The sequence below is a fragment of the Phodopus roborovskii genome, unplaced genomic scaffold (assembly GCF_943737965.1).
Source record: "Phodopus roborovskii unplaced genomic scaffold, PHOROB, whole genome shotgun sequence".
Lineage (NCBI taxonomy): Eukaryota > Metazoa > Chordata > Mammalia > Rodentia > Cricetidae > Phodopus > Phodopus roborovskii.
In genome coordinates, this window is record NW_026126442.1 from 3,127,424 (window position 1) to 3,150,539 (window position 23,116).

The 23,116-nt window shown below is 45.6% G+C and overlaps 3 protein-coding genes across 4 annotated transcripts in view; 2 read left to right on the forward strand and 1 right to left on the reverse strand.

The window, feature by feature from the left end:
* Tmod1 (tropomodulin 1) overlaps window positions 1-3,264 on the forward strand; it is a 72,998-nt gene extending 69,734 nt beyond the window's left edge. Inside the window, exon 10 of the mRNA XM_051187746.1 lies at window positions 1,760-3,264. Coding sequence (XP_051043703.1) covers window positions 1,760-1,824 — 65 coding nt within the window. The 3' untranslated portion in view covers window positions 1,825-3,264. The remainder of the gene's footprint in view (window positions 1-1,759) is intronic.
* Tstd2 (thiosulfate sulfurtransferase like domain containing 2) lies at window positions 2,188-22,066 on the reverse strand. Of its 2 annotated transcripts, none has more exons than XM_051187739.1 (10): window positions 21,961-22,066; window positions 19,543-19,750; window positions 18,236-18,543; window positions 15,941-16,061; window positions 12,064-12,189; window positions 11,240-11,345; window positions 7,861-7,979; window positions 7,245-7,403; window positions 6,496-6,634; window positions 2,188-4,358 (listed from the first exon to the last, which is right to left on the reverse strand). In XM_051187739.1, exons 2-10 carry the CDS (start codon window positions 19,705-19,707, stop codon window positions 4,126-4,128), a joined length of 1,476 nt encoding a protein of 491 aa, XP_051043696.1. In that variant the 5' UTR covers window positions 19,708-19,750; window positions 21,961-22,066; the 3' UTR covers window positions 2,188-4,125. The 2 variants fall into 2 exon arrangements, with proteins under 2 accessions (XP_051043696.1, XP_051043697.1); XM_051187740.1 differs by having other exon boundaries at window positions 19,543-19,747; window positions 21,961-22,053.
* Window positions 22,067-22,222: 156 nt separating this feature from the next.
* Window positions 22,223-23,116, forward strand: part of Ncbp1 (nuclear cap binding protein subunit 1) — a 35,216-nt gene continuing 34,322 nt past the window's right edge. The window contains exon 1 of the mRNA XM_051187734.1: window positions 22,223-22,466. Within this exon, the coding sequence (XP_051043691.1) occupies window positions 22,433-22,466 (34 nt within the window). The 5' untranslated portion in view covers window positions 22,223-22,432. The remainder of the gene's footprint in view (window positions 22,467-23,116) is intronic.

The following is a 23,116-nucleotide window of genomic DNA, read 5'->3' on the forward strand; positions in this document are numbered from 1 at the left end:
CTCAGAGGTCTGCCAGGACATCTGTAACCCTCTGTGAAGGTCACTGTTTATCCATTTTGGCCTCTGACATGCCATATCTTCATTTGATTTCTGTACCTGGATCATAGCACCGGGCAAAGGCTGAATTACACACATGAATAAAGAGTGCTTTCTGAGACAAGGTAGACTCATCTGGCCACAAGTAGTGGAGGGAGCTCAGGCAATAGATGGAGTCCTGATCATTGGAGATCCCATCTGGCTCTGCTAATAAGCAAGGGAGCCATGGCTGCTTCCATGGTGAGCAAAGGATTTTTTTTTTTTTTTTAAGTAACAAGTACATTGAGTTAGAGAACTGGCTTCTACCCCAAGTTACTTGCTAGAACTTTAATGGTGGATGACTACTCTCTCTTGGCCCATCATCAAAATGAGAAGACACACACCAGAATAAATGGGTACCCCTTTCTGTGAAAGCCAGTTCTTAGGAACTATGCACCCAGATCTAGCCCACATATAAGAAAGAGTAATAGGAGCAACCCCACACAGGTCCCTTTCTGTACTTTTCATCAAAGGCCAGTGACTAAGTTTACAATCCTAGCTCTGCAAAATGGCTGTCTCCTCTGAGGGAGAGGGGCTGACCTTGTGAAGATCAGATGAGATACAGACATGTAACCAAACTACTGAGAGGCACTAGGCTGAGGCTCAAGATGAGTGACAAGTCTTGGCTTGGCATGGTTCTAGCTTTATTATTTTTGCTTGTTTGAGACAATTTCTCGTAGCTGAGGCTGGTCTTGAACTTGCTATGTCTCAGAGACTAGCCTTGAACCCCTGATGCTATGCTTACAGGGGCATACTATCACATCCAGTTTATCACTAGCTTTCTGGCTTTAAGCAAACATCATATCCTTGCTACCATTTCCTTACTCATGAAATGGAAATGACAGCATGGAGAACCCTGAGCTTTTAGACGGGCTTTTGTTCAAATCCTGGTTCTGTATGTCAGTAGGTGACTCCACACTACAGGTATGAGAGGCACAGACAGCTCACAGGCATGCTTGCACAGCTAATGTGGGGGTGACCCAGGCTCATTTGTAGAGACTGCATGTCTGGACAAACCTCTTCTGTTCTTTAGGTTTTTGTTTCTGTGCAGATTCCCAAACTGTGTGACACTTCTAGTCATCCCCAGGAATTGGACTAGACAGTATCTTCCTTCCAGATTGCCTAGCCATGCTGGTTTGCTCTCCTTCTTCTGACCAGGGGTTAGGAAAGTGGGTAGAGACTCACCTTGGACACCTGTGAGCTGAGACCTGCTTCCAGCTCTTGGCCAAACCTTCGCAAGCACCTGCTTCATGAGTCATGTCCGAGCTGACTGGGTGTTGGAGTTAATGGGCTCTGATCGGGTGGTGGCTATACATCCACCTCAGCTTGGAAACTAGAGGCCATCTTTAACTGAGTGAATGGGTGGCAATGGTCACCTGCCTCTGCCACATCAGCTGACCTCTTGATTGCTCACTCTAGAGTCTTCCCTGACCTTGTGTTTTCTTGTAGTGAATCCAGCTTGCTTCTTAGTCTTCATCTGCCAATACCATGTTCCCTCTCATTACCCACAGGAGCTTTTGTCCCTGTCAGCCCGGCCATTCTCTAAGCTTAGATCTCCTGTCTGTAACCTCTGGTTCATACTTTCCTCTCTAGGTTTACCTGTCATGTGAACAGCATTTGAGCATGAACTGTCTTGGGATTGGCAGGGACAACTGGCTCACATCTCTTCCCCATTCCTTTGCAGTGAGGAAGAGGAGGCTTGCAGACCTGACGGGACCCATCATCCCTAAGTGCCGTAGTGGTGTCTAGTATGCAAAGGGAAGCCCACGCCTGTGAACTGGACATGTCCTACTGTTAAATCTGTGTTCCCCAGTGGAGACCAGGAGGCAAAACGCTGGCGTGGAACTCTTGTGGTTAAGTTCTTTATGCACTAAGGTTTAGGTTAACTAGTGACTGTAGTTGGACCTTTTATACAATATGGTCAATGTGAAATTTTCTTTAGTCACAGAAGTTCAGTCTGGTTATTATTTAAAGTAAAGAAGCCCTCAAACTGGCAGATCTTGCTACAGATAGCACGACAGTGACAACCCAGGAGTTCCCTTGGTGGCCACGCTTTTGTGTTTAGGCGCATTTACAACACGGAACGCACCAACACAGAGCACTCTTCCCAACTATTTTGGAAGCGCTGTAAAACACTTTATTACAGATTTGATCATAGCAACTCAGTAAAAAGAACAGATAATCATGATTTTTCAACCCCACTTGAAATTTTAACCTCAAGATTAAAGCTGCCAAATTGATTCCAGGATCAAACCCCCTCCCCCCAAGAATGAAAGACAAGCTACAGAATCTTCTAAGAGTCACAAAGACACAGGATTCCTTCTGCCAGGTAAGAGAAGGGGAAGAAAAAGGCAACGGTGAAATTTCAAGTTTTAAAATCTACCGCCCCGGGCAACAGACATACCCGAGTGCTCTGTGTGAACACCTGGGATGTACTCGGTGCAGTCAGAAGCCATTCTTTTTTTTTTTTTTTTTTATTGAATGCCAACTTCATGATAAATGAAAGCATCTCCTTATACCTCAGTGGGGCAAATGGCTTATATGAGGCCAACACCACTGGGTGAATTTCCAATCCACCGTGGCTGTGGTATTTAGCATGGCCCTGCTAACAGACACCAAGTGCCTGTCTGGTCACTTATGAGACAAATCAATTCACAGAGCTCTTGCCTACAAATGAAACCTCTGAAGGACAGCAGTGCACAACATCCAAACGACAAGGAATTAGGAAATCCTGGCCAATGACACAAGTGATTATTCTGAAACCTAATTTCAGCGTTCCTACTGGATCCCTTTTTTAACACCATGGGAGTCAGTAAAAATGTTAAAACACATTGTTCTTGTGCCTTTTAATAGACCATAGTGCCAGTTAAACTAGTGTTTTTGTTTGTTGCTTTGGGGAATTATTTTCCTTAGGGATTCAGCCAATATTATAATAATGACAAGGCTCAAAAGCTGTTGAGTGCAGCCCAGGGGGCTTCTGACAAGGGAAAGTCCCGCAACACTGAACTATGATGCCGTGGACAGTACAGGGTAATTAGAGGTGGCACCGGTGAGGCTGCACATGGGCCCAGGAGTGGCACCAAGCTGCAGGGACGGCCAGCCCCACTCAGCTTCTCCTTGAAACACAATTGCAGCTGCATTCTGCATCACTGGAAACTGCAACATTAACATTAAAGCCATTGGTCTATGTGTGGCTGTGTGTGCTTCTTAAGTCTCATGTGACAGGGACATGTGCCCAAAGGCCAGAAGGCTAGACAGTTGCTATGCTGAATGACCTCCTTAAGAAAGTGCCTTGTATCCCCTGTGTCCTTAAGCCGGCTGCTCATCTGGATCCCTAAAGAGAACACTTAGAAACAGAGAGGGGATGCTGGGTAATGCAGGGCTCTTAGGGTGACATCTTTCAAAGAAACCAAATCGATGAAAATGTAGGCCACTTCTTTAAGACCACCTCTATCAGATGAGCTGTTAGTCTAGTCTGGGGCTGGCATTTTCTGTGAAGGAACAGAGTGTAAATACTTAAGATTCTAAAGGCCACATGGTCTCTGGCCAACTACTCAGTAGTGCCATGATCACATGTAAAGAAATGGGTCAGGCTGATTCAGTAAATTCTTCAAAGTAGAAAGAGGTCAATACCACAGATTACAGATCTCTTTGGGCAGTTAGGGAAGAGACTGAGGCAGAGGAAGGTGGCAGCTGACCTAGTTTAAGAGTCCACACCTACAGCCCAACTTTCATGCTTGCTTCGCGGCAGAAGACATGACACAGCTGCCAAGCTCAAGGCTCTCCCAACACCCTTGGGGTCCCACATGGCTCACCTTTTTTCCAGGCTCTAGCATCTTCCAAATCAAAACGGGTAGATTAGGTAGTCAACACTGGACTCCCTGTCCCCTTTGCCTGTGGCCATCTGCCATGGTGGCAGTGACCATCACAGAAGTTCCCAATTTGTTTCTACAACCTTGACAATCTACACATAGCCACTTAAACCTATGTTGTGAAGCTTCAGCACTCAGCCTCACCAGCATCAGGCCCTGGCTCCAGGTTCACAGGGAGTCATGCATGCTGCTCCCGTGGGATGCGTGGCCTCCGGGCAGTACACTCACATTCTTCTTTAAAACTGTCCTGGGTGGGGCCTGAAGCCTGCTTGCCCCCTTTGTCTTGACACGTGATGCAACAGGCTGTGAATCCTTGTCCTTGACAGTCAGAACAGGTCAAAACGAGCTGGCGGCATTGGGGAGTAGAACAGAGTTTATATTGGTCCCAAGGGGCTCCACAGTATGAACATTCTAGGGAAGAAAGTGTCTTATTATTCTCTGTCTCTCCCTCTCCCCCGTCTCTCTTTATCCCCTGCGTGCGCACGCACGCGCGCGCACACACGCGCACACACACACACACACACACACGCGCACACACACACACACACACACACACACACACTATGTACTTATCCAATTCCTAAATACAAACAATCCTGAGTTCACTAGAGTCTAACATACTATTTTGGTCCAAGGCAATGTCTCCAAGTCAGGTAGGGTGGCACCAACTATAACCTCAACACGTAGGAAGCTGAGACAGGAAGATTGTAAGTTCAAGGCTGCCTTGGACTACATGAACAGTGAGACCCTGTCTCAGAAATAGAAACAAATAGGTCAAAAGGAAACAGTACTACTATCTTCCAAGAAAGAGAAAGGCCTCTGTTGGGGGGGCTGGTGTGGAGAGAGTTCTGGAAACTATATTCTGATTCACCTTCACCCATTCATTGTTCTCTCATCCTCTCTTTCTCACAAGCACTTCAGAACCAGCTTCTCACGAATCATCATGTGGCCTCTCCCTGAGATAATCTCCCTTTCCAGGGAGACCTCATACCTGAGTACAGGTGACCCTACCTCACATCCAACTTGTAGAATGCATGACTCTCCATTCCAGGCCAGCACCAAAGGCCATTGCCAGGACCACCTAAGCCCTGAACTGCACATCATCTTCCCTTTCAGCCTGTATTTCCTGGCCAACTTCCAGCACCCTGAAAATACCACAGTTGCCCTGTGCTATCATTGGGCCTTTTCTCACATTCACACAGACATTCACTCATGTGAGTTATAGTTTGAGGTTTTAAATAAGATACATATTAGACAATCACAATGAGTAAAGAGATTAGAAAGGTAGGCAGGCAGGATGCCAATGTGGATAAAGGCAATTGCTATCAAGAATGATGACCTGTGTTCTATCCCCATCTTCTACATGGTGGAAGGAGAGAACCGACCCCTGTATGTCATCCTTTGACCTCCACATGTATGTTGTAGAATGTACATGAGCACATAGGTAGATAAGGAAATGTAACTTTTTACAAAGACCAGAAAGGAAGACTATCTAAGAGGTCCTTACAAGTGTTTGTCTCCCAATGACTTTCCAGTCAGGTACTACTGAACCGTAGTATCCAGGGTACGTCACCTGGGGGACTGCCTCTCCTTTTCCTGTCTGCCTCTATCCAGCAGGACCCTTCAGTGTGGCCCAGCACTGCAAGCTGCACCAGCCACCCTCAGGGCCTCGCTCCGGCTCTTCCAGTCTACCTCCCTCAAATGTGCACTGGGACATGAGCTGTGGCATCTGTCACCCCATCTCTTGGCAGGGTAGATGTGGCTGATCTGGCTGTCGAAGCAGGTGTCCCTTTCCTCCCTCATGGCTCCATGTGTGTCCCTCCTCAGATGTAGCTCAGCTGATGAGGGTGACAGTCCCCATGTAAAAGAGGCCCAGTCTCTGGTCAAGGGTGTGTAAGCAGCTGCTGTGCTTTCCTGTTAGGACCTCCAAACAAGCCCTCAAGTGCACTTGTGTGCACAAATCATCTAATTCTTCCTCTTCTGCTGCGGACTTATCGGGCAGCCTGGTAATGACTATGGACCCTGTCTACAAAGAATAATTTTAAATGAATAAAAGCAAATGCACAATTACAAAGGGAAAAAAATTGTACAGAAATACAAACTAGCAAAGCATCTTTAAAAATGTGTGATACAGCATGAGCTATGGTATTTATAACATTAAACACAAGAGTCAGAGGGAGGCCCATCTATGTCCACTGTGAAACCATTAGTACGATAACATGCTGAGTTACCTACAGCAACAGAAGTGGGCGTGGCAGCACTGGGAATTCTACTGGAGACAGAGGCCCAGAGCATCTAGTACAACTTGCCCACTGACTGCATTTTTAGGACTTGCCTACCCAGTATATGGCATGGCCGGGACCACTTGATGCCTGTTTCATTCCTGCCTCTCCAGCTGCTGAGAAACAAAACAGTGGCACAGTGGCCTTCTCCATGCCGTGTTCATGCAGCAGTCCTCACATGCCTTCCCTGGGCAGTGGCAGTGGGTCTAGAATGGTGAATGATTCTAACCTGACATAATGTGGGCTCTGGACCCCGGCTGACCTACCTGATATCACAGAACTGTTGTAGGCCAGGGCAAACCGCTCATCAAAAACAAACAGTTTCCCTTTGTAAAAACCATCAGGAAACTCTTCCAGGTACTTGTGGATGCCACCCTTGAGCTGAAACACTTCCTTACACACCCCCTGGATACAAAAAAAAAAAAAAAAAAAAAAAAAAAAAAAAAAAAGAATATCAAGATGTTGAAAGAAACAGAGACTTAGAAGCAGCTCCATGGTGGTGATTGCCCAAGCAGAGCATCCACCCCCTGTGCCCATGGGCCAGGGGCTCCAGTGGCCTCCTGAGGGTGTGGAAAATGCTGACCAAAGGGTCAAAGAAGCACCTGGCCAGACCTTGCCTACTGGGGGATGGGTGGCGATAGCTGTCAAGCCCTTTACCCTCTAAGACCCTGGGAAGCCTAACTATTTTTGCCACCCCCTAAATATAGGAAGGCATCTGTTGGGACATGTAATGTTACTGAATTTGCTCTCCTCGGGATCAGGCACAGGGATTAGGAAAGGGAGCCACTCGGCTAAGCTTGCTCTTTTGTACTTCGTAAGTCTTCAAGACTGCTAAGTGCTGGAGACTTAAGCTAGGGTTTATACTTACAAACCCCATGCTGGAGATGTGCCAGGTAAAGTAAATCCTTCAGCTGGCTAGGGTGAATGGGGGTAAGAGGGTGGGGGTGGGAGGCTCCACACAGGCTAATGGTGGTAGAGCTATCTTCACCCCTGTGCTGGTCCTGAAGTGGCTTACCTTGGCTCTGAGGTACGCAGAACCCCGTTCACAGCGGATGCCCCCAGTGCAGTACATCAGCACCCTCTTCTGCCTGAAAATGTCAAGGTTTTTGTCAACGTAGCTAGGGAAGTAACTGAATTTCCTGATGTCTGGTGCTAAGCAGCCCTGGAATCGTCCCTACAACATAGGGACAGAAGGAAATGATTAGAAAAATGTACCTGCTGGGAACCCAGTTCTTTCTGTGTAACAACCCCACCTTGGTAAAAGCAACAGGCTTTTGCTACCCAAGGTCTGCATCCTACACTCTGATCCTTTAACCTCAAGATCTGGAACTACACAGGGCTGGGCTTGTGGGTACCCTTTCTTCAAATCCCTCAGGGAATGGCTGAGGTTACAACAGCAGCTTTCACAAGGTCATTGGTACATGCCAAAGGGAAGTTCATGGGAAACAAAATCATTTTATGTGCCAATATGACTTTTAGTCATACTTCTTTAGACTTTCTCAGCAGATCTGGAGTCCAGGACTTATGTTTTCCCCGATGCTGCCAGTCCAGGAAGGAGGCTGATGACACAGGACATAGACGGCTCTGTGTAAGGCACCCACCCTTTCATGCCACTCCTTACTCTTACTTACGATTTTGCTTTCATAGAAGTTTCTGCAATCCAGTAGGATAGTATCACCCGGTTCCTGATTTGTCTGCGATAAAAGCTTTTCTATTTCTTTATGAAATTCACCAGGGGATAAATGGATTCCTAAAACCAAGCCAAATAATTACATTAAAACAAAATGAAAATCTAATCACAACTGTCCTAACTTGACTAAAGTGCTGACTATGCTTCTTTGTACCTCAGCCTCTTTTCATTAATTACAATGGCAACAGATGACAGTATCCAACGTTCGGGATAAACTATCTCAGCATCCCTGGCATCTCCATTTTCTTGCTCTAACAGAGACTACAGAGCTCCCACAGTTCAGAAATAAGGGATTTTTCTTAAACCAGATGCTTGGGAATTTTCTTTTTGAGTTCCAGTCCACTGTTTGCTGTGATTACTAGCGAGTCAGGAAATGGACAGTGTCCTCCTGTCAATGCCCAAGAGGGCTTTAAATACATCCATGATTCGCTGAAGCTTTCAAATTGTCAAGTAACAAAGTTGACCCCAAATTCAAGGCTTGGCTTAGACCAAGGCAGTTGAGAGCATGGTGTTAAGGAACAGTCTGAGCATATGGTGTTTGAAACGAGAGTAAAAAGAATGTATTTAAATATGTGTGCATGCATAGAGAAAAGGGTAGGCGGGGTTGACAACATATATGAAAAAGAAGGTGACAGAGAAAGAGAAAAGCTATACGACAGGAAAGAAAGGAGATGGAGATGAATATTAACGTGCAAGAGGACTGTGGAGCCTTTGCCTCCAGACTCCCAGGACAAATATCCCCAGACATCTTATTAACTGTGAGGAACTTACAGTGAACTCCAGGAGCCTCACTGTATTGGGCATGGACCCCAACAACCACTGGATAGTTCTCCAAACTCTCCAAACTTGGACAGCACAGTGTAAGTTTCCAACTCTCAAAGCTACAATTACAGAATGTAACCAGGCCTGATGCTATTCAGGTAGTATACATAATTACACAGTCCCCAAACAGTGATGTCAAATGTGCGATTCAAAACTGTGATGAGAAGCTTGGATAATCTCTTTGCCTTCTCCCTAAAGGGAGCTTCAGGGAGCCAAATGTGTTCCCTGCTGCTGCTGTTACTGCTGCTGCTCTTGTGGCAGAGAGGGCTCAAACAGACAGAGACCCAGATGGACATGTTGACAAGAGGTCCCTTCAAACCACCTGCTTCAGCTGAAAGCAGCCCAGGCCAGCCTCCCCTCCCCTTCCAAGCAGTGTCCTGCCACACCCAGAAGAGCTTCTGTCGTCCTGCCTCCTGCTAAGATGAGGACACCCAGCAGATACGCCCCTACCCAGGTCCTGTCTCCATGCATATGCCTATTCCCAAGATGCTTATATCTCACCCCTGTTCCCCTCTAACAACTCCTGGCCTTCTCTTCCATATTTACCTATGAAAAACAAATACCTGAGAGGCAGGCGGCCCTTTGTTCTTTGACAAAAGGCAATACTATCTGGGAAGCAGCCATGTGAGTGGAGTCAAAGGGACTGAACCAGAACTGAGCAAGGATCTGGCTCAGAGCTGTCAAGCATAGATGTTTCTAGTCACCTGTAGCTGACAACTACCTGAGTGTAATTTGAGGAAGGTGACATAAGCGTGGCATACATGATGCATTTCAGGGACTTAGTATGAAAAAGTAAACAACCTCACTAATACATACTGACATGCTTTGGACATGTTAACCATGTTATGTAAGCTCATTTCACCTACTTCTTTTTATACTAGAAATTGAAAAATAATGTAATGTGGCTTCCATATTTCTACTAGACAGCACAGCTCTCAATCTAAATAGTCATCTAAGGGAGACAGAACAGAGGATGTCATTAGTGTCATTCCAAGACTGAGGAGCTCTATAGACAAATGATTGGGTGCCTTCAAAATTAATCTTCAGGGCAAGAGAAATGGCTCAGTAGGTAAAGGAACTTGTCTTCAAGTCTCATGATTTGAGTTTTATCCCCTGAACCCTATGGTGGACTCATGAGTAATCCTCTGACTTCCACATGCTCAATGCAGCTTGCAAGCCCCCCCCCCCCACATTCTCTCTCTCTCTCTCTCTCTCTCTCTCTCTCTCTCTCTCTCTCTCTCTCTCTCTCTCTCTCTCTCTCTCTCACACACACACACACAAAGAATATATACAAATAAGTGCATCTCCAGGAGATACAGTCAGCTGAGGACTACCCTGTGGGATGCAGCTAACACTACCCAGATTCTGAGAAACTCGACAAGCTAGATGACTAAGATCTTTGAAAGCCAATCTGCAGAGCTGAATGTACAAGCTTACAGACATGTTTTCCTTGTTAAATCTGTTTTATTTGTGTGTTGGTCAGAGGACAAGCTCAGGCATCAATCAGTCTTCACCCTACATCTTGTTTGCAAGGCTCTCCTGCCTGGCGGCTGCCTGTGAACTAAGAGTCTCCTGTTTCTGCTTCCCACCTCACAGCAGGAACACTGTGAAGGCAGATGAGCACCACTGTGACCAAATTTACACGGCTTCTGGGGAATGGAAATCAGGTCCCTGCACTTGAGTGACAAGTGCATTACCCAGTGAGCCACCTTAGCTCCTCTTTTTTCATCCTAATAGAAACTTAGAAAATCATGAAACACAACTGGGAATTCACTGACAAGATATTTATTAAGTAACTACTGCTAAAATGTTTTAGACATGGTTAGTAGTAAAACTTAACTGTTAATATGTCTTTTCTACTGAAGTATTTATGAGTAAAGTAACGTGACACGAGATTCTCTTTAAAGTGATCTAGGATAAGAGGAAGAGATGGGGGTCAAAGGACAGTTTGCCATGAATGATTAGCTGCTGAGGCTGTGTGGTAAGCATATGGAAGTTCATTCTATTATTTTCCCTACTCCAGTTAATGTTTGGAAATTTTCATGGTAAAAAGTAAAACAAAACCAAAAATCCCTGCCAAACAAATGCCTTTCAGTCATCTATAGCAAGCACAGGGAAGCAGAGATCAAACGTTCTAGAACACTGCTTTGGTTTTGAAAGCTATTTGCTTACCATGGCAAAAGCCCTCATGCTCTTTCTGCTGATGAACTATTTGCAAGTCATAAACACACAGCTTTCAAATTTCTCTCTCTGGAAAGAGGAAATAACTTCTTGCCAAACCATCACCAAGAAAAATGTGCTATGGGTCTAACAGGAGCCTTTGGTTAGCATAAGCACTACAGAGGTCAGTTTAAGTCCTAGACAGACAGAGCTAGCCACCCTATGGCTATTTTAAACAGAAGATCACTACAATTTCTGCTGGCCAGTGTCTAACCTTCATATTGTCTATTACGGTTATCTCTATGACAACAAGACAACTCTTTAAAACATAAGCATACCAGGGTTCTTGTAGGAGACCTGACTGGAGCTGATCCCCATAGGCACGATCTCTTCAAACACACCAACTCGCAATTCTGGAAAGCACTGAGCTCCTCCTTTGCTGCTCTAGCCAAAGAAAAACAAGACAGAGTTTACTTGTCCTATTGCCAGCTAAAGACAAGTACCAAACATAAGAATTATGGTCTGTTTTATAGTGTGATAGCTGAAATTTTAAACCTCAAATTAGGGGGGAAAAGGAACTCTCAATAGAAATAGTTATGGTCCAAAATGTTCCAGATAATTCAGCACATTAATAAATGTTTACTGTGCCACTTGCACATGTAGGAACACTGTGTTTGTGTGGCTATGTACATGTAATTCATTCCTATGGGAGCATATGTCAGCTTTTGTTCTGGCTAGTGTCTTGCCATGGCCAGTGTGAGAGTTACCGAGGTGTCCCGCCAGCTTACAACTGACTTCTAGGAAGCATAAGTCCTTGGACACAGCGCTCTGCAGAAAGAACTGCAACTTCACTCTCAAGTGCTGTCAACTTTAGTTTCAGGCTTACTAAACCACAGCCCACCACAGACAGAGACCTGCAAACCACTCTCCAGGAAAAACATGTAGGTTTCAGATCCCAGTTTGTTTAACTGTAACATTCTTATAGGAAGGGAGACTAGGGTCTAGGAAGGGCAGCGACTGATGGAAACAGTGAATAGGACACTCGTTTTGTTGCACTGACTTGGAACTCACAGGGGAAGGGATTTGTCTAGCTCTGTATGCACTTTTCAGTGACCCACAAAAGCAGACTGCTCTAGCTTTAGTTCATTTCTGTTTCTCTTACCTTAAAGTCATCCTCACATAGGTAATCCTTAAACAATGGGCAAGAAAGCATGGCTTCCACATACAGCCTGGTGGCCACTCTACTTCCTCCAACAGTTCCATTGATGCCTTCAGTAGCGATCCGAATCTGAGACACAAAATGGTGAGAAGAGTCTTGATGAGGAGAAGAGTCTTGGCTTGCTTGTCTCCCCAAGATAGACTAAAGGTCCCTTTCATGTCAGTGAATGTAACAGGAAGAGCAGAGGCTCTGCTGTGGCCACCACAGTATTACAAGACAGCATGTGTTCCTCTGAAGCACTGTGGCCCAAGGTCATATGTAGCAAACACGCTTTCCAGAGGATTCAGAAGAAAAGTCCTCTGAGGAGACTTCACCTCAATCCTAAAGAGGGGACTTATCTAATAGTGAGATGCACATGTCACCTCTGCATGGAGCCTGAAGAAAAGCCATTATCCCAAAACCGTAGACTGAAATTCAAGTTATGTTTTGCTCACTGAGGTATCCTGTGTCTGTATCATGGTATCCAGACTAAATGCATGTGTACCTACATCTAAGGCTCTCTGGCTTCTCTAATCTGAAACTGTCTCAGAAACACTCCACTGAGGATGGAACATGAGAGCTTGGGCTAGGGCATGCTTGGAGGCCTGCACAGTCAGTTGTCCTAACAGAATAACTGCGGGTGAGTGTAAAGACGGACAACTTTACAAGGAGCCACCTACAGAGCAAGGTGCTACACAATGCCAGCCTGGACACCATACAGTCTCTGGAGAAAACGGACTCAATCCAAGGCCCAGAACTGTTCCCACTATTCATACATGAATGCAGCCACATTTGAAAGTTGTATGTGGCTGCTCATGCTCAGAGTCCAGACAAGAAAACTGAGTTGTCTTACTTGATGCAATTCTTTAGGTCATGCTACAAGCCAATGCCAACTGACTTGTAGTAACTACCCAGAGAAGTATCCTGATTACCACCGACTCCCTGAGAAAGACAGCTGCAAGTGGGTGTGGTAGAGCACACCTTTAACCCTAGCACTTGAGAGGCAGAGGCAGGTGGATCTCTGAGTTCGAGGCCAACTTGATCCACAGAGTGAGTCCCAGGACAGCCAGGGCTACAACAGAAATCCTGTCTTGAAAGACAAACAAAGAAGACTGCAGTCCAGGAGAGCCTGCTCTGGGTGACAGACAGGGAAGCAGAAAGCACAAGCCATCTCTGTTCTACAGGCTACCCCACCTATCACCAACTAATAGACTACAAAGAAGAACAGCCTCGAGCCAGCAAGGTCAGGAAATCCATCTGAAAACAATTCAACTGAGGTGGTGATGAATATGTTTTTATGTGACTGTTTCTGGGTAGGTGGGCATGTTCTTTCCTATTTCACTTCAACCTCAGAAACCAAATGCATGCCATGCACATCCACTGCCTACAGACCTAGGACACAGTCATCTGCAGTCACCAGACTTGCAGTATCTACATTCCCAACAAGTTTCAAAGATGCTCTTTGTGAAAGGCCTTGTAAGTAGGAAGCTGAGACCAGCAGCAGTGAGCATCGTGGGGCACCTGCTGAGATCCAGCTCTACATTATAATCTCAAGGGGCAGATGGGGAGCTCCCTTCCAGACAGGAAAATGGCAGCTGCAGCTGCTGCAGGGAATCAAGGGCAAGAACTGGTGAGTAGTGGATCTGTGACTCAACTATTGGAGGATTCAAACTTATCATTTGCCCTTTCCAGTCTGAATGTATCCCCTCTAATTTTATTAATTAATCCATTCATTTTGCACGCGTGCACGTGTGTGTGTGTGTGTGTATGTACACAAGTGTGCGCAGGAGCCCATGAAAGTCATAAAAGGGCATTTGCTCCCCTGGAACTCCTGGACTGTTGTGAGCTGCCCTGTGAGTACTGAGAATTGAACCCAGGTCCTCTGCAAGAGCAGTAAATGCTCTTAACTGTTCAATTTCTTAAGGTCATATGATATACAGCAAGGAGCATTAAGGTTCTTTTCCTTGCCTAAGAACTAATATTGTCAAATCCCAGCACTAAAGTATCTCACAAAACTGGCCAAGTCTTTAAGGTCTAGAAATTTGTATCTGAGATTCAGGAAGATGCTGCCACCTGGTGGACAGGATTGCTCACTGCTAGGGGGTCACAGGCTGTATCCCAAAGAAAAGGCCTCCTTGACCAAAAGGACCCCCCACCCACCCCTTGTAGCATAGCCTGCTCTTGAAATTGAGCAATCTTCCTGACTCAGCCTCCTGAGTGATAAAATTACAAGCATGTACCACCATGTGTAGGTTTAAACTAAAATAAAACTGATTTCATAATTATGTACATTTTGTATGAACAGTCATTTTTCTTGGTGAGAAAGTTCACTGAATAGAGATTGTGATATATATAGAGAACACAAATACTGGTTTTCAAAACTATGTGCTAGGAATTAGGGATACAGCTGTTGAAAAGTAAAACTCCTGCCACCCAGACTAAAGAAGGTCAAGCTGCAAAGAGTTACATATAGATGGATGCTATGAAAGATCAGATGGCTCCTGGAGGGGACACGGAGGAAAATGAATTTAGATGGTAGGTCAGAAAGGTTTCAGAGAAAGTGTCATTAAAATCAAGACCCAAGACTTCAGTAAAATTAGACTAGGGAAACAGTGGATGTGGGTGTGATCCTTCAAGAGAATTAGCCTAGAAAAAAAGGCAAACGACAGACCTTGGTGGTCCCAGGGACCTGAAGGCCACAGCTGGAGCATGGAAGAGTGGGGAAGGCCACAATCCAGGCCTGCAGCAGCCTGGTGGTTAGGAGTGCTGGAGCTGCTCTAACAAGCTCATTCTGGCTGTTGCATCGAGAACAGATTAAATGGCGGGTGAGAATTGGGGACTGGAGGCCAGTGGAAGTTACCACATGGGCAAGACAGCATGGCCGCCTGTCTAGGGTACTAGAAGGGGAAAAGAGAAGTAAATGGAGCCGAGGGACATTGCAGGGTAGGGTGTGGAGATGAACTGAATGGAGAGAGTGGTACTAGTACTTGTTAAACAACCTGGGGGGTGGAAAATGGCACTGACCAATCAGTTTATTAGTAATTTGGGCATGGAAGAACCTCAAAAGGCTTCTACTTCACTTCCTTTTGGTTTAAAATTTGAAAATTATTTAATAGACATATACATGGAGGATCAAGCACAAACAAACGGCATTTTACAAAAACAAATGGCATCCTCTCGTGCAGAGATGAATGTTAGCATCTGGGAATGTGCCTCCTCTCATCTTTACACACACTCGTGGATACGCTAGAAACACACGCAGACTTTCCTTTATTTGACAGGCTCCACACCTTAAAGCGTGCCTGCTATATGCTCACTCCAGCACTGAGAATACAGTAATAGTCCTTGAGCAGCAGAGGCAGAGAGTGGTGAGGAAACAGCATTGGAACAGAGCTCTGAGAGCGCATGCCAAGGAGAGGAGGGCCTCGTAGAAGGGAGGGAGGCACAAATATCAGTACCTGAGGGCGCAAAAGACCTGGTTCTAGGAAAACCAAGGTGCTAACTTAGAATCAAATCTCTATGAGGAGGCTTTTGGGTTCAGAACACTTCCTTATCTCAGCCAGCAGCAAATGATGTACACAGATGTATCAGAACACAGCATATTCACTCCCTTAGGTACCACCCATGAATGCTTTTAATCTGCAACAGCAATGAGTAGATTTTAAAAAAAACAAAAAAACGAAATCTGAAATATTTACTATTTGACCCTTTTCCTTGTTCTGAGACGCTGGAGTGAAGACTTCCACAAAGAGCACAGCTCCCACTGTCCAGGGTTAAGAGGGCAGTATGAGGCTGTGTGCAGGGCATGTGTGTAGCAGGGCACGTGTGCAGCAGGACTTACCTTGCCTGTGAGGTGCAGCTGCTGGCACAGAGCTGTCTGCCAGGCACAGATCCAGTGGGGGTCCTCCAAGTCACAGTAGCAGTAATACAGGAGCACCTCCCCTTCCTCGTCACCCTGGCCACTACAAAAGGAAAGTCAGAGCGCAAGAGCACCTGAGCCCCAAGAGGCCACAGTTTCCAATAAATCCAGGAGAAATGGGAGAACACAAGACGTAACAGCTTATGCCCGTGTTCTCCTTATTCTCCTTATTCTCCCAACAGAGGAGCACTTCTCTTTCATATTTTCTCTACACAGGACAGTCCGCCCCAGACTTTTACATTACAAACAGCAAATCTGCTTTACTGTCTACACTTACCACTCACACCCAAGACACAGATATTAGCAAGTCCACTTCACAGGCAAGCTGGAAATGAGCCCACTGTGGCTAATCCTCAACCAGAAGGGAGCATCTGATTTGACTGGCTCACCACGAAAGAGTTTTTTACTTCCATTTTTTTCTTTTTCATATAATCCACTTACTTATGAGACACATTATTTTTTATTTTAGGGGGTTTTCAAGACAGAGGTTCTCTGTATAGTACCCCCGGATGTCTTGGAACTCATTCTGTAGACCAGGTTAGCCTTGAACTCACAGAGATCCATGTGCCTCTGCCTCCCAAGTGCTGGGATTAAAGGTGTGCACCATCATACCCGGATGAGACATGTCATTATTGGCCACACAAGACAAACCTTTCTATGCCAGCATGCTCACAGTAGCACTAAATCACTACTTTAGGAGACCAGAGAAGAATATAATATAGTTTGAAACTATACTTTAAAAATTCAAAACAAAGGAAAAGTTTGGATTCTGAAAATTCAGTATGAGGAATATTGTATTCTCCAATAATCTTAAAAAAGTTTTATGTATTTACTATTTTTGTGTGTATGGTGTTTTGCCTACATGCATGCAGTGCCCACAGAGGCCAGAAGAGGGCCTCAGATCCCCTTGAATGCAGTTGTAAGCCACCAGGTGTGTGCTGGGAATCAAGTAGCCAGTTCTCTTAACCACTGAGACATCTGTCCAAGCCCTTCCCAACAATCTTGATGAGTGATTTGTCTGTCTGGATGCACAGTTCTGAATTCATCAGTATCTGGATCAAACAAGTCTGTTTGATTCTTATCTTCTTTATTTATTTAAACATTTTAAATCTAAGTGTAACTTACAATAAATTCAAGCATACGTTCTCATTCAAACCTTCAGAAAAAAGCTTCTCTCATTATAAATTGTTTTGCCCATAAAGCAGACCCTCTTCTGTGTGGCTTCTGTTCTCTCAGTATAAAGATTTGGCAAACCATTCACACACAGCCCAGTGTTATCCCCTGTTCACAGCTCTTACTGCATGCACAATGTTGCTTTTTTGTTTTCCTGTGTAGCCCTGGCTGTTCTGGAACTCGTTCTGTGGATCCACCTGCCTCTGCCTCTGCTTCCCAGTGCTGGGATTAAAGGCGTGAGGCAGGGCACCATGTTCTAACATGACAGCATCCATCCTTTCATGTTTCTGCTACTGCTACTTATGGTTGTTTCCAGTTTGTCTTTTTAAATTATTTTTTTAACCTTTGTGTGTGTGTGTATGATATATGCATATGGTATGAATGTGTTTGTGTGTGGATGCAGGCACAAGGGTGTCACAATGTGTATGTGGAAGTCAGAGGACAATCTTGGGTGTCAGTCCTCACCTTCCACCTTGCTTGCTGACCTGCGAGCTTTTGGGGATTCTGTCTGCCTCCCATCTTGATATAGGAGCACTGGAGCACTATGATTGCCCATGAGCACGACCATGCCTGGCTTAAATGGGTCCTGGGAATTCAAACTCAGGTCCTTATATTTACATGGCAATCCTTTCCCCCAGTGAACCATTTCAAATCCCTAACGTTTTAAAATGTAACTAGTTTATTTTCGATTAGCAGACAAAATAAAGGGTTCTTTCTAATGTTTTGTTATTACAAATAAAACTACTATAATCACGTTTAGGCTTTAGTGGGCATATGTTTTTATTTGTTTGTTATATACCCAGGAGTGGATCACTAGGAAGATGTCTGAACTTTAAAAGAACCTGCCAAACTGTTTTCTAGAATGGTGGGACCATTTCTACCCGCACCAGCAATAACTGGGCATTTTAGTTGCCTTACCATTTCACCTATACTTGCCAAGGTTGGTCTTCCTCATTTTGCCCATTTTAGTGGGTTAACTGTAGTATATCTTTGTGGTTGGAAAATATTTTAAAAGCAAACCAAAATACAGAATAGAAAACTTACCTGCTCAGCTCATCAGAGCTAAAGTGGCTTACATCGGGGAGCCAAGCGGACACTTCCTGACTAGGAGTAAGACAGTCTTTGGGAGGGTTCTTTTTGTCTGTGGATGTCTGTGAAGCACTCAGTGCTGCAGTTAGCTGCTTTAGGGTAGAAGCAGTTTGCTGGTACACTTCTTCAGCATGCTGTGTTGCCACATGTCTGTGGATGCTGGTCTGGTCTGCAAATAGCTGCTGACAGCATCTCCACCACTGTTCTTTAAATTCGTAAGAAGGTGATGGAACTTGTTTGGTTTTGACAAAAAGGGCAAAGGCCTGTAATTCACATTTCAAATAACACCATTATTCAATGGTCTTAGGTTTAGGGGTATCAAAAGTTTCACTCAATCTCTTATATTACTTTTTATGGGAGTGGGGGGTGGAGATTTTAGTTTGGCATCCTGCCAGTCTACAAAGAATTCCAGGAGCAAGGACATGGGTTGTATTTTTCCAGCAACTCGTACACTGACACTGGAATGGTAAGATATGGCTCATACTTTCCACACTCAAGCCTTCAACATCTATGTTCTGACATGATGTGGACATGAACAAACCTGGACACTCTATTTTTTCACCTTCCAGAGAGACCTTGTCCTCGCTGTCCCCTGAGATGGGAGATTACTCTGGTTCCTCTAAGACAGTGGTTCTCAACCCTAATACTGTGACCCTTTAATACATCTCCTCATGTTGCAGTGACCCCAACCATAAAATCGTTTCATTGGCATTTCATGACTGTAATTTTGCTAGTGTTATCCTTAGTAAGCCAAGTTCCTGCCGATATGACTCTGGTTCTCTGCTTTTAAGAAAAGGGCATTTCAGCCAATGGTTTCAACAACAAACAGCGTGGCACAGGAGAAGGATATCAACACTACCTCTTTATAGTGCAGTCCCGGCGTTCTCAGCAGCCCTGAAGCATCCTGCAATGCTGTTCTTTCTTCAAAGCATCAAGCTAGCTAGATGAGACTCAACTCTTTCCCCACCAGCAGCAGGGCTCATTATCAGCCTTACTAGCTACCTGCTGCCCTACTACCTGTCTGTCCTCCTTATACTATGGTTCTAAGCTCCTAGGATTCTTCTACAACTGAGGGAGGGAAGAAATTCATCCTTCCTGACCAAGACCTGTTATCCTCAAACACTCCACCATAACTGTTCCAAGACTACATGCTGCTAGATTAGACTACATTGTGAGGTGGAAGGCAAGCACAATAATCTACTTCTATATGTACTTAACTAACTTTATATATACGATCATGAAAACACTGACAGCAATTTTACCTTTTTCTTTGCAAATGAGTATTTCTTCTTTATACTGCCAACTAACTCTGCTTTGAGACTGTTGCTGGGGTTAATAAGATTTGATTCTTTTAAATCCAGATCAGAAAACTTAAAAATGCAGGTTTCTAGGTTATCTTCTTCATCTGGTAAAGTGGAAGAAGGCATCTGGATTGATCAGTGGGGCAGATTCCTTTCAGTCGAGTATCTTCTGAGACATGAGAGAAAATGCAATGCTCAACTCTTTGGGTACTTGTAGAGGCAAACATGAAGCTAATCAATCATGCAAATTAGCAGTGTCCACATGACCCAAGCCATCCATTCATTCACTTGCTCACTCAATAGTATTTATGTGACAACATAAAGGGTGCACCCTTCTACACACTGGTAATAAAGCAGTAAATGCAACAGGAAGAAGTCTGTTTACAATCTAGTGGGAAAGATAAGTCAATAAACTCATTTTTAAAAGTCAAGTTTTAAATTTAATGTTTTAAAGAAAACAAGTAGAGTAGGAGGCAGGTGAAAGAGATCTTAATACACAAATGGGCAGGAAAAACCTTTCTCAGACAATAGCATTTTCAAAGAAACATGAATTAGGAAGCAAGCCATGTTAAAAATGCTGTGTGATAATAGGAAAGTACTATGTACATCCCAAACCAATCAACACCAGTCATACTATGGCTTTGCTTCTTTGGTTCTCAAATCTCAGAGCCAAAATTTCAAAATTGCTACTGTGGCCAAACCTCACTGAAATGGATACACTATAACCAATGAGCTGTTTTCTTTTTTTTCCTTTTAGTTACATTTTATTTACTGTCTATTTAGGCCTAACACCTGCCAGGACATGTGGAGGAGAGGTGACAACTTTCAGGAGTCAGTTTTCTCTTTCCACATTTACACAGGTTCCACAGATCAAAATCATGTCCTCAGGCTTGTGCAGCAGGTGCTAGCCTGTTGAGCCATTTTGCCAACCCCTATTTTTTTAAATCATTATTCTGAGACTGAGTCTTGCTGCATAGTACAGGCTGGCCTTGAACCCCTAGTAATATTGAATATGAGATTCCCCTTGCCTCTACTTTCCAAACACTGTGCCACCACACCAGATCCAAAGCTGTGCCTTCCTTTTAAAGTCAGAAGTCCATTCTAAACTGCATTCCCCATCACCCCAGTGAAAGGCTCCAGCATTTCTTGCCTGAACTACTGGTGCTTAACTACCTCCTTGGAGGACTTTTCCAAAGTCTCAACCTACTCAGATAATCTGCTCCTGCCTCTGATCCCAATTTGTACCACTCTTCCTTTGCTACTGTCAGACCGCAATGGCTGTGGTCATTTCCGAAAGGGTCCTTCAGACTTCAGCTCCAAAAGAGCAGAGGCTTCCTTTTGCTCACCCTGCAGCTTCTGTACCCTGAACACTGTACAGAAGGTGACAAATGTCAACTAATACAATATAGTACTTTTTGAGTGAAATAAAGCAAGAGTTGAGTCACAAAAATAATTCTGTAGGCACCTGATGGTCAGTCATGTAGATTTAAGAGCAGAGACCATCAGGCAAAGGAAATATTAAGTCTTGATTCCTTAAATGGAAACAAGCTGAACTCATCAGAAGAACATATGTTCACACACAGTGACGGGACAGAACCCAAGAAGCCATAGTTTGGAGTTTGCAATGGAAATTCTCGGGAGAGTTGGAGGGTATATGATCAAGATGGATTGTTTATATGTATGAATAGATGAAAAGAACAGACAAAAGATTCTCTAAAAAGAAAAAAGGGCCGGAAAGATGGCTCAGTGGTTAAGAGCACTTTCTGCTCTTGCACAGGACTCACCCCCATCCCGCACCCACATGGCAGCTCACAAATGTATTAAACTCCAGTTCTAGGGGATCTGATGCCCTCTTCTGGCCTCCATGGGCTGCTGCACACTCAGGCACAAACATAAAATATTCATATTTTTAAAGTCCGTGAAGAGTTTTAAACATAGTAGTAAGTTTCATTAATGGACTTGCTCTCAAAGCACAGCGGGCAGTGTCTGTGAATAAACTGTTACACAGGAAGTGAAGGATCTAATGACTCCTCCCTAAATTCATGGATTAAGCAAGAACCAGAAGCGGCCTTTTACTGAAACCGGTAAGACTGAAGGGAGAGTTTCAGCCAGAACATAGACAAGGCAGTTTGGTGTCCATCAAAGACGTCAGGGGAGAAGGCGTCCACATACTGTACACGTGCAGAGGGATAGAAGAACAATTGGAACCAGATCGATCAATTATCATGGGACAGCTGGGAGAGGTGGGCGGTAAGAGAACCAGGAGCAGGTTCGGCCGTGCTGGCCTGACTTCCCTGCCGCTGGGGAGTGCCTTCCCTCCCCGCCCAAGTCTCCCGAGGTACCCACGGCCGGCCGGGCGGCGAGACTGAGAACACATACCAGCCGGTCCTAGGCCTTTCCTGGATCTCCCTTCTCCAACTTGGCGCTGCTCCCCGCCCTCGAGCCCACGCCCCCTGACGTGCGCGTGCGCAGAAAGTCCCTGGGACGTCACCTCGCTCCGGAAGTCTCGAAATACCGTCGGCGCGGGGGCCGCCGGGAAACCACCGCGGGCCAGTGCAAAGCTGAGGCGGGATCACCTCTGCCGGGATATTTAGCTCGCCATCTGGAAGGCCCCAGAGTGGAAGGCGGGAGGAGGCGGCGGCGCGCGGACCTGCATACGCCGGCCTTCCGCCGCGGAGCTCACCCGGTGCTTCTCCGCTTGAGCTTCCGGCAGGCGCCGTGAGTGAGTGCGCCTGCGCGCCGGCCAGTCCGCGCGCCTCGCCGCTGACCGCGCACCGGCCGGCCGGCAGCCCGACGGTTCTGGTATTGCAGGCGACTCGCAGCTCAGCTCGGCTGCGCACCCGCGAGCAGCATGTCGCGGAGGCGGCACAGCTACGAGAACGATGGTAAGTGCCCTCGGCGTGGCCGCGGCCCCGGGTGCGAGCGGAGGCCGGGCTGCTTTGGTCCTCGGGTCTCCAGGGAACGGATAGGCAGCCCTTTCTCCCCGGGAGGGTTCTGGGAGCCCGGGAGGGAAGCGGCTGGAGCGGCTCGGGTGTGGCTAGTGGCTTCAGGAACGCGACAGCGTCCCCTCTGCCTCCAACTTATTCAGTCATGGGGAAGGAAGGCCTGTTGAACCCCGTGGGCAAACCCGATCTGGTCTCCGCCGACACTTTAGACTTGATCACTCATTCCTGAGCGTGGAAATGCACGTATGTCTGATGCTGCCCCTTGGGATCAGTTAGAGATGGGGATCTATGGACCAGTGTTTTCTTTTTAACCCTCCAGGGTGCACCTGGAAAGGACCCTGTGAAGACAGGAAAGAACAAAGCTATGGTAGAGGTCGGATGAATTGCAATCTGAACTCTACTCCTCTACCAGCCACCCATTGAGTTCCCTCTTTTAAGCTTCAAGGAAAGAATTTTGCGTCTTACCAACACCCCAGAATCACTAATAAACAGACACGTGCTGTTCCGTTGGATTGGCCTTAAGCCTGTTCCTCTGTATAAGAAAGTGCAGGCAAACTAACCTGAGCAGGCTAGTAGTGCTCTTGTCGGCT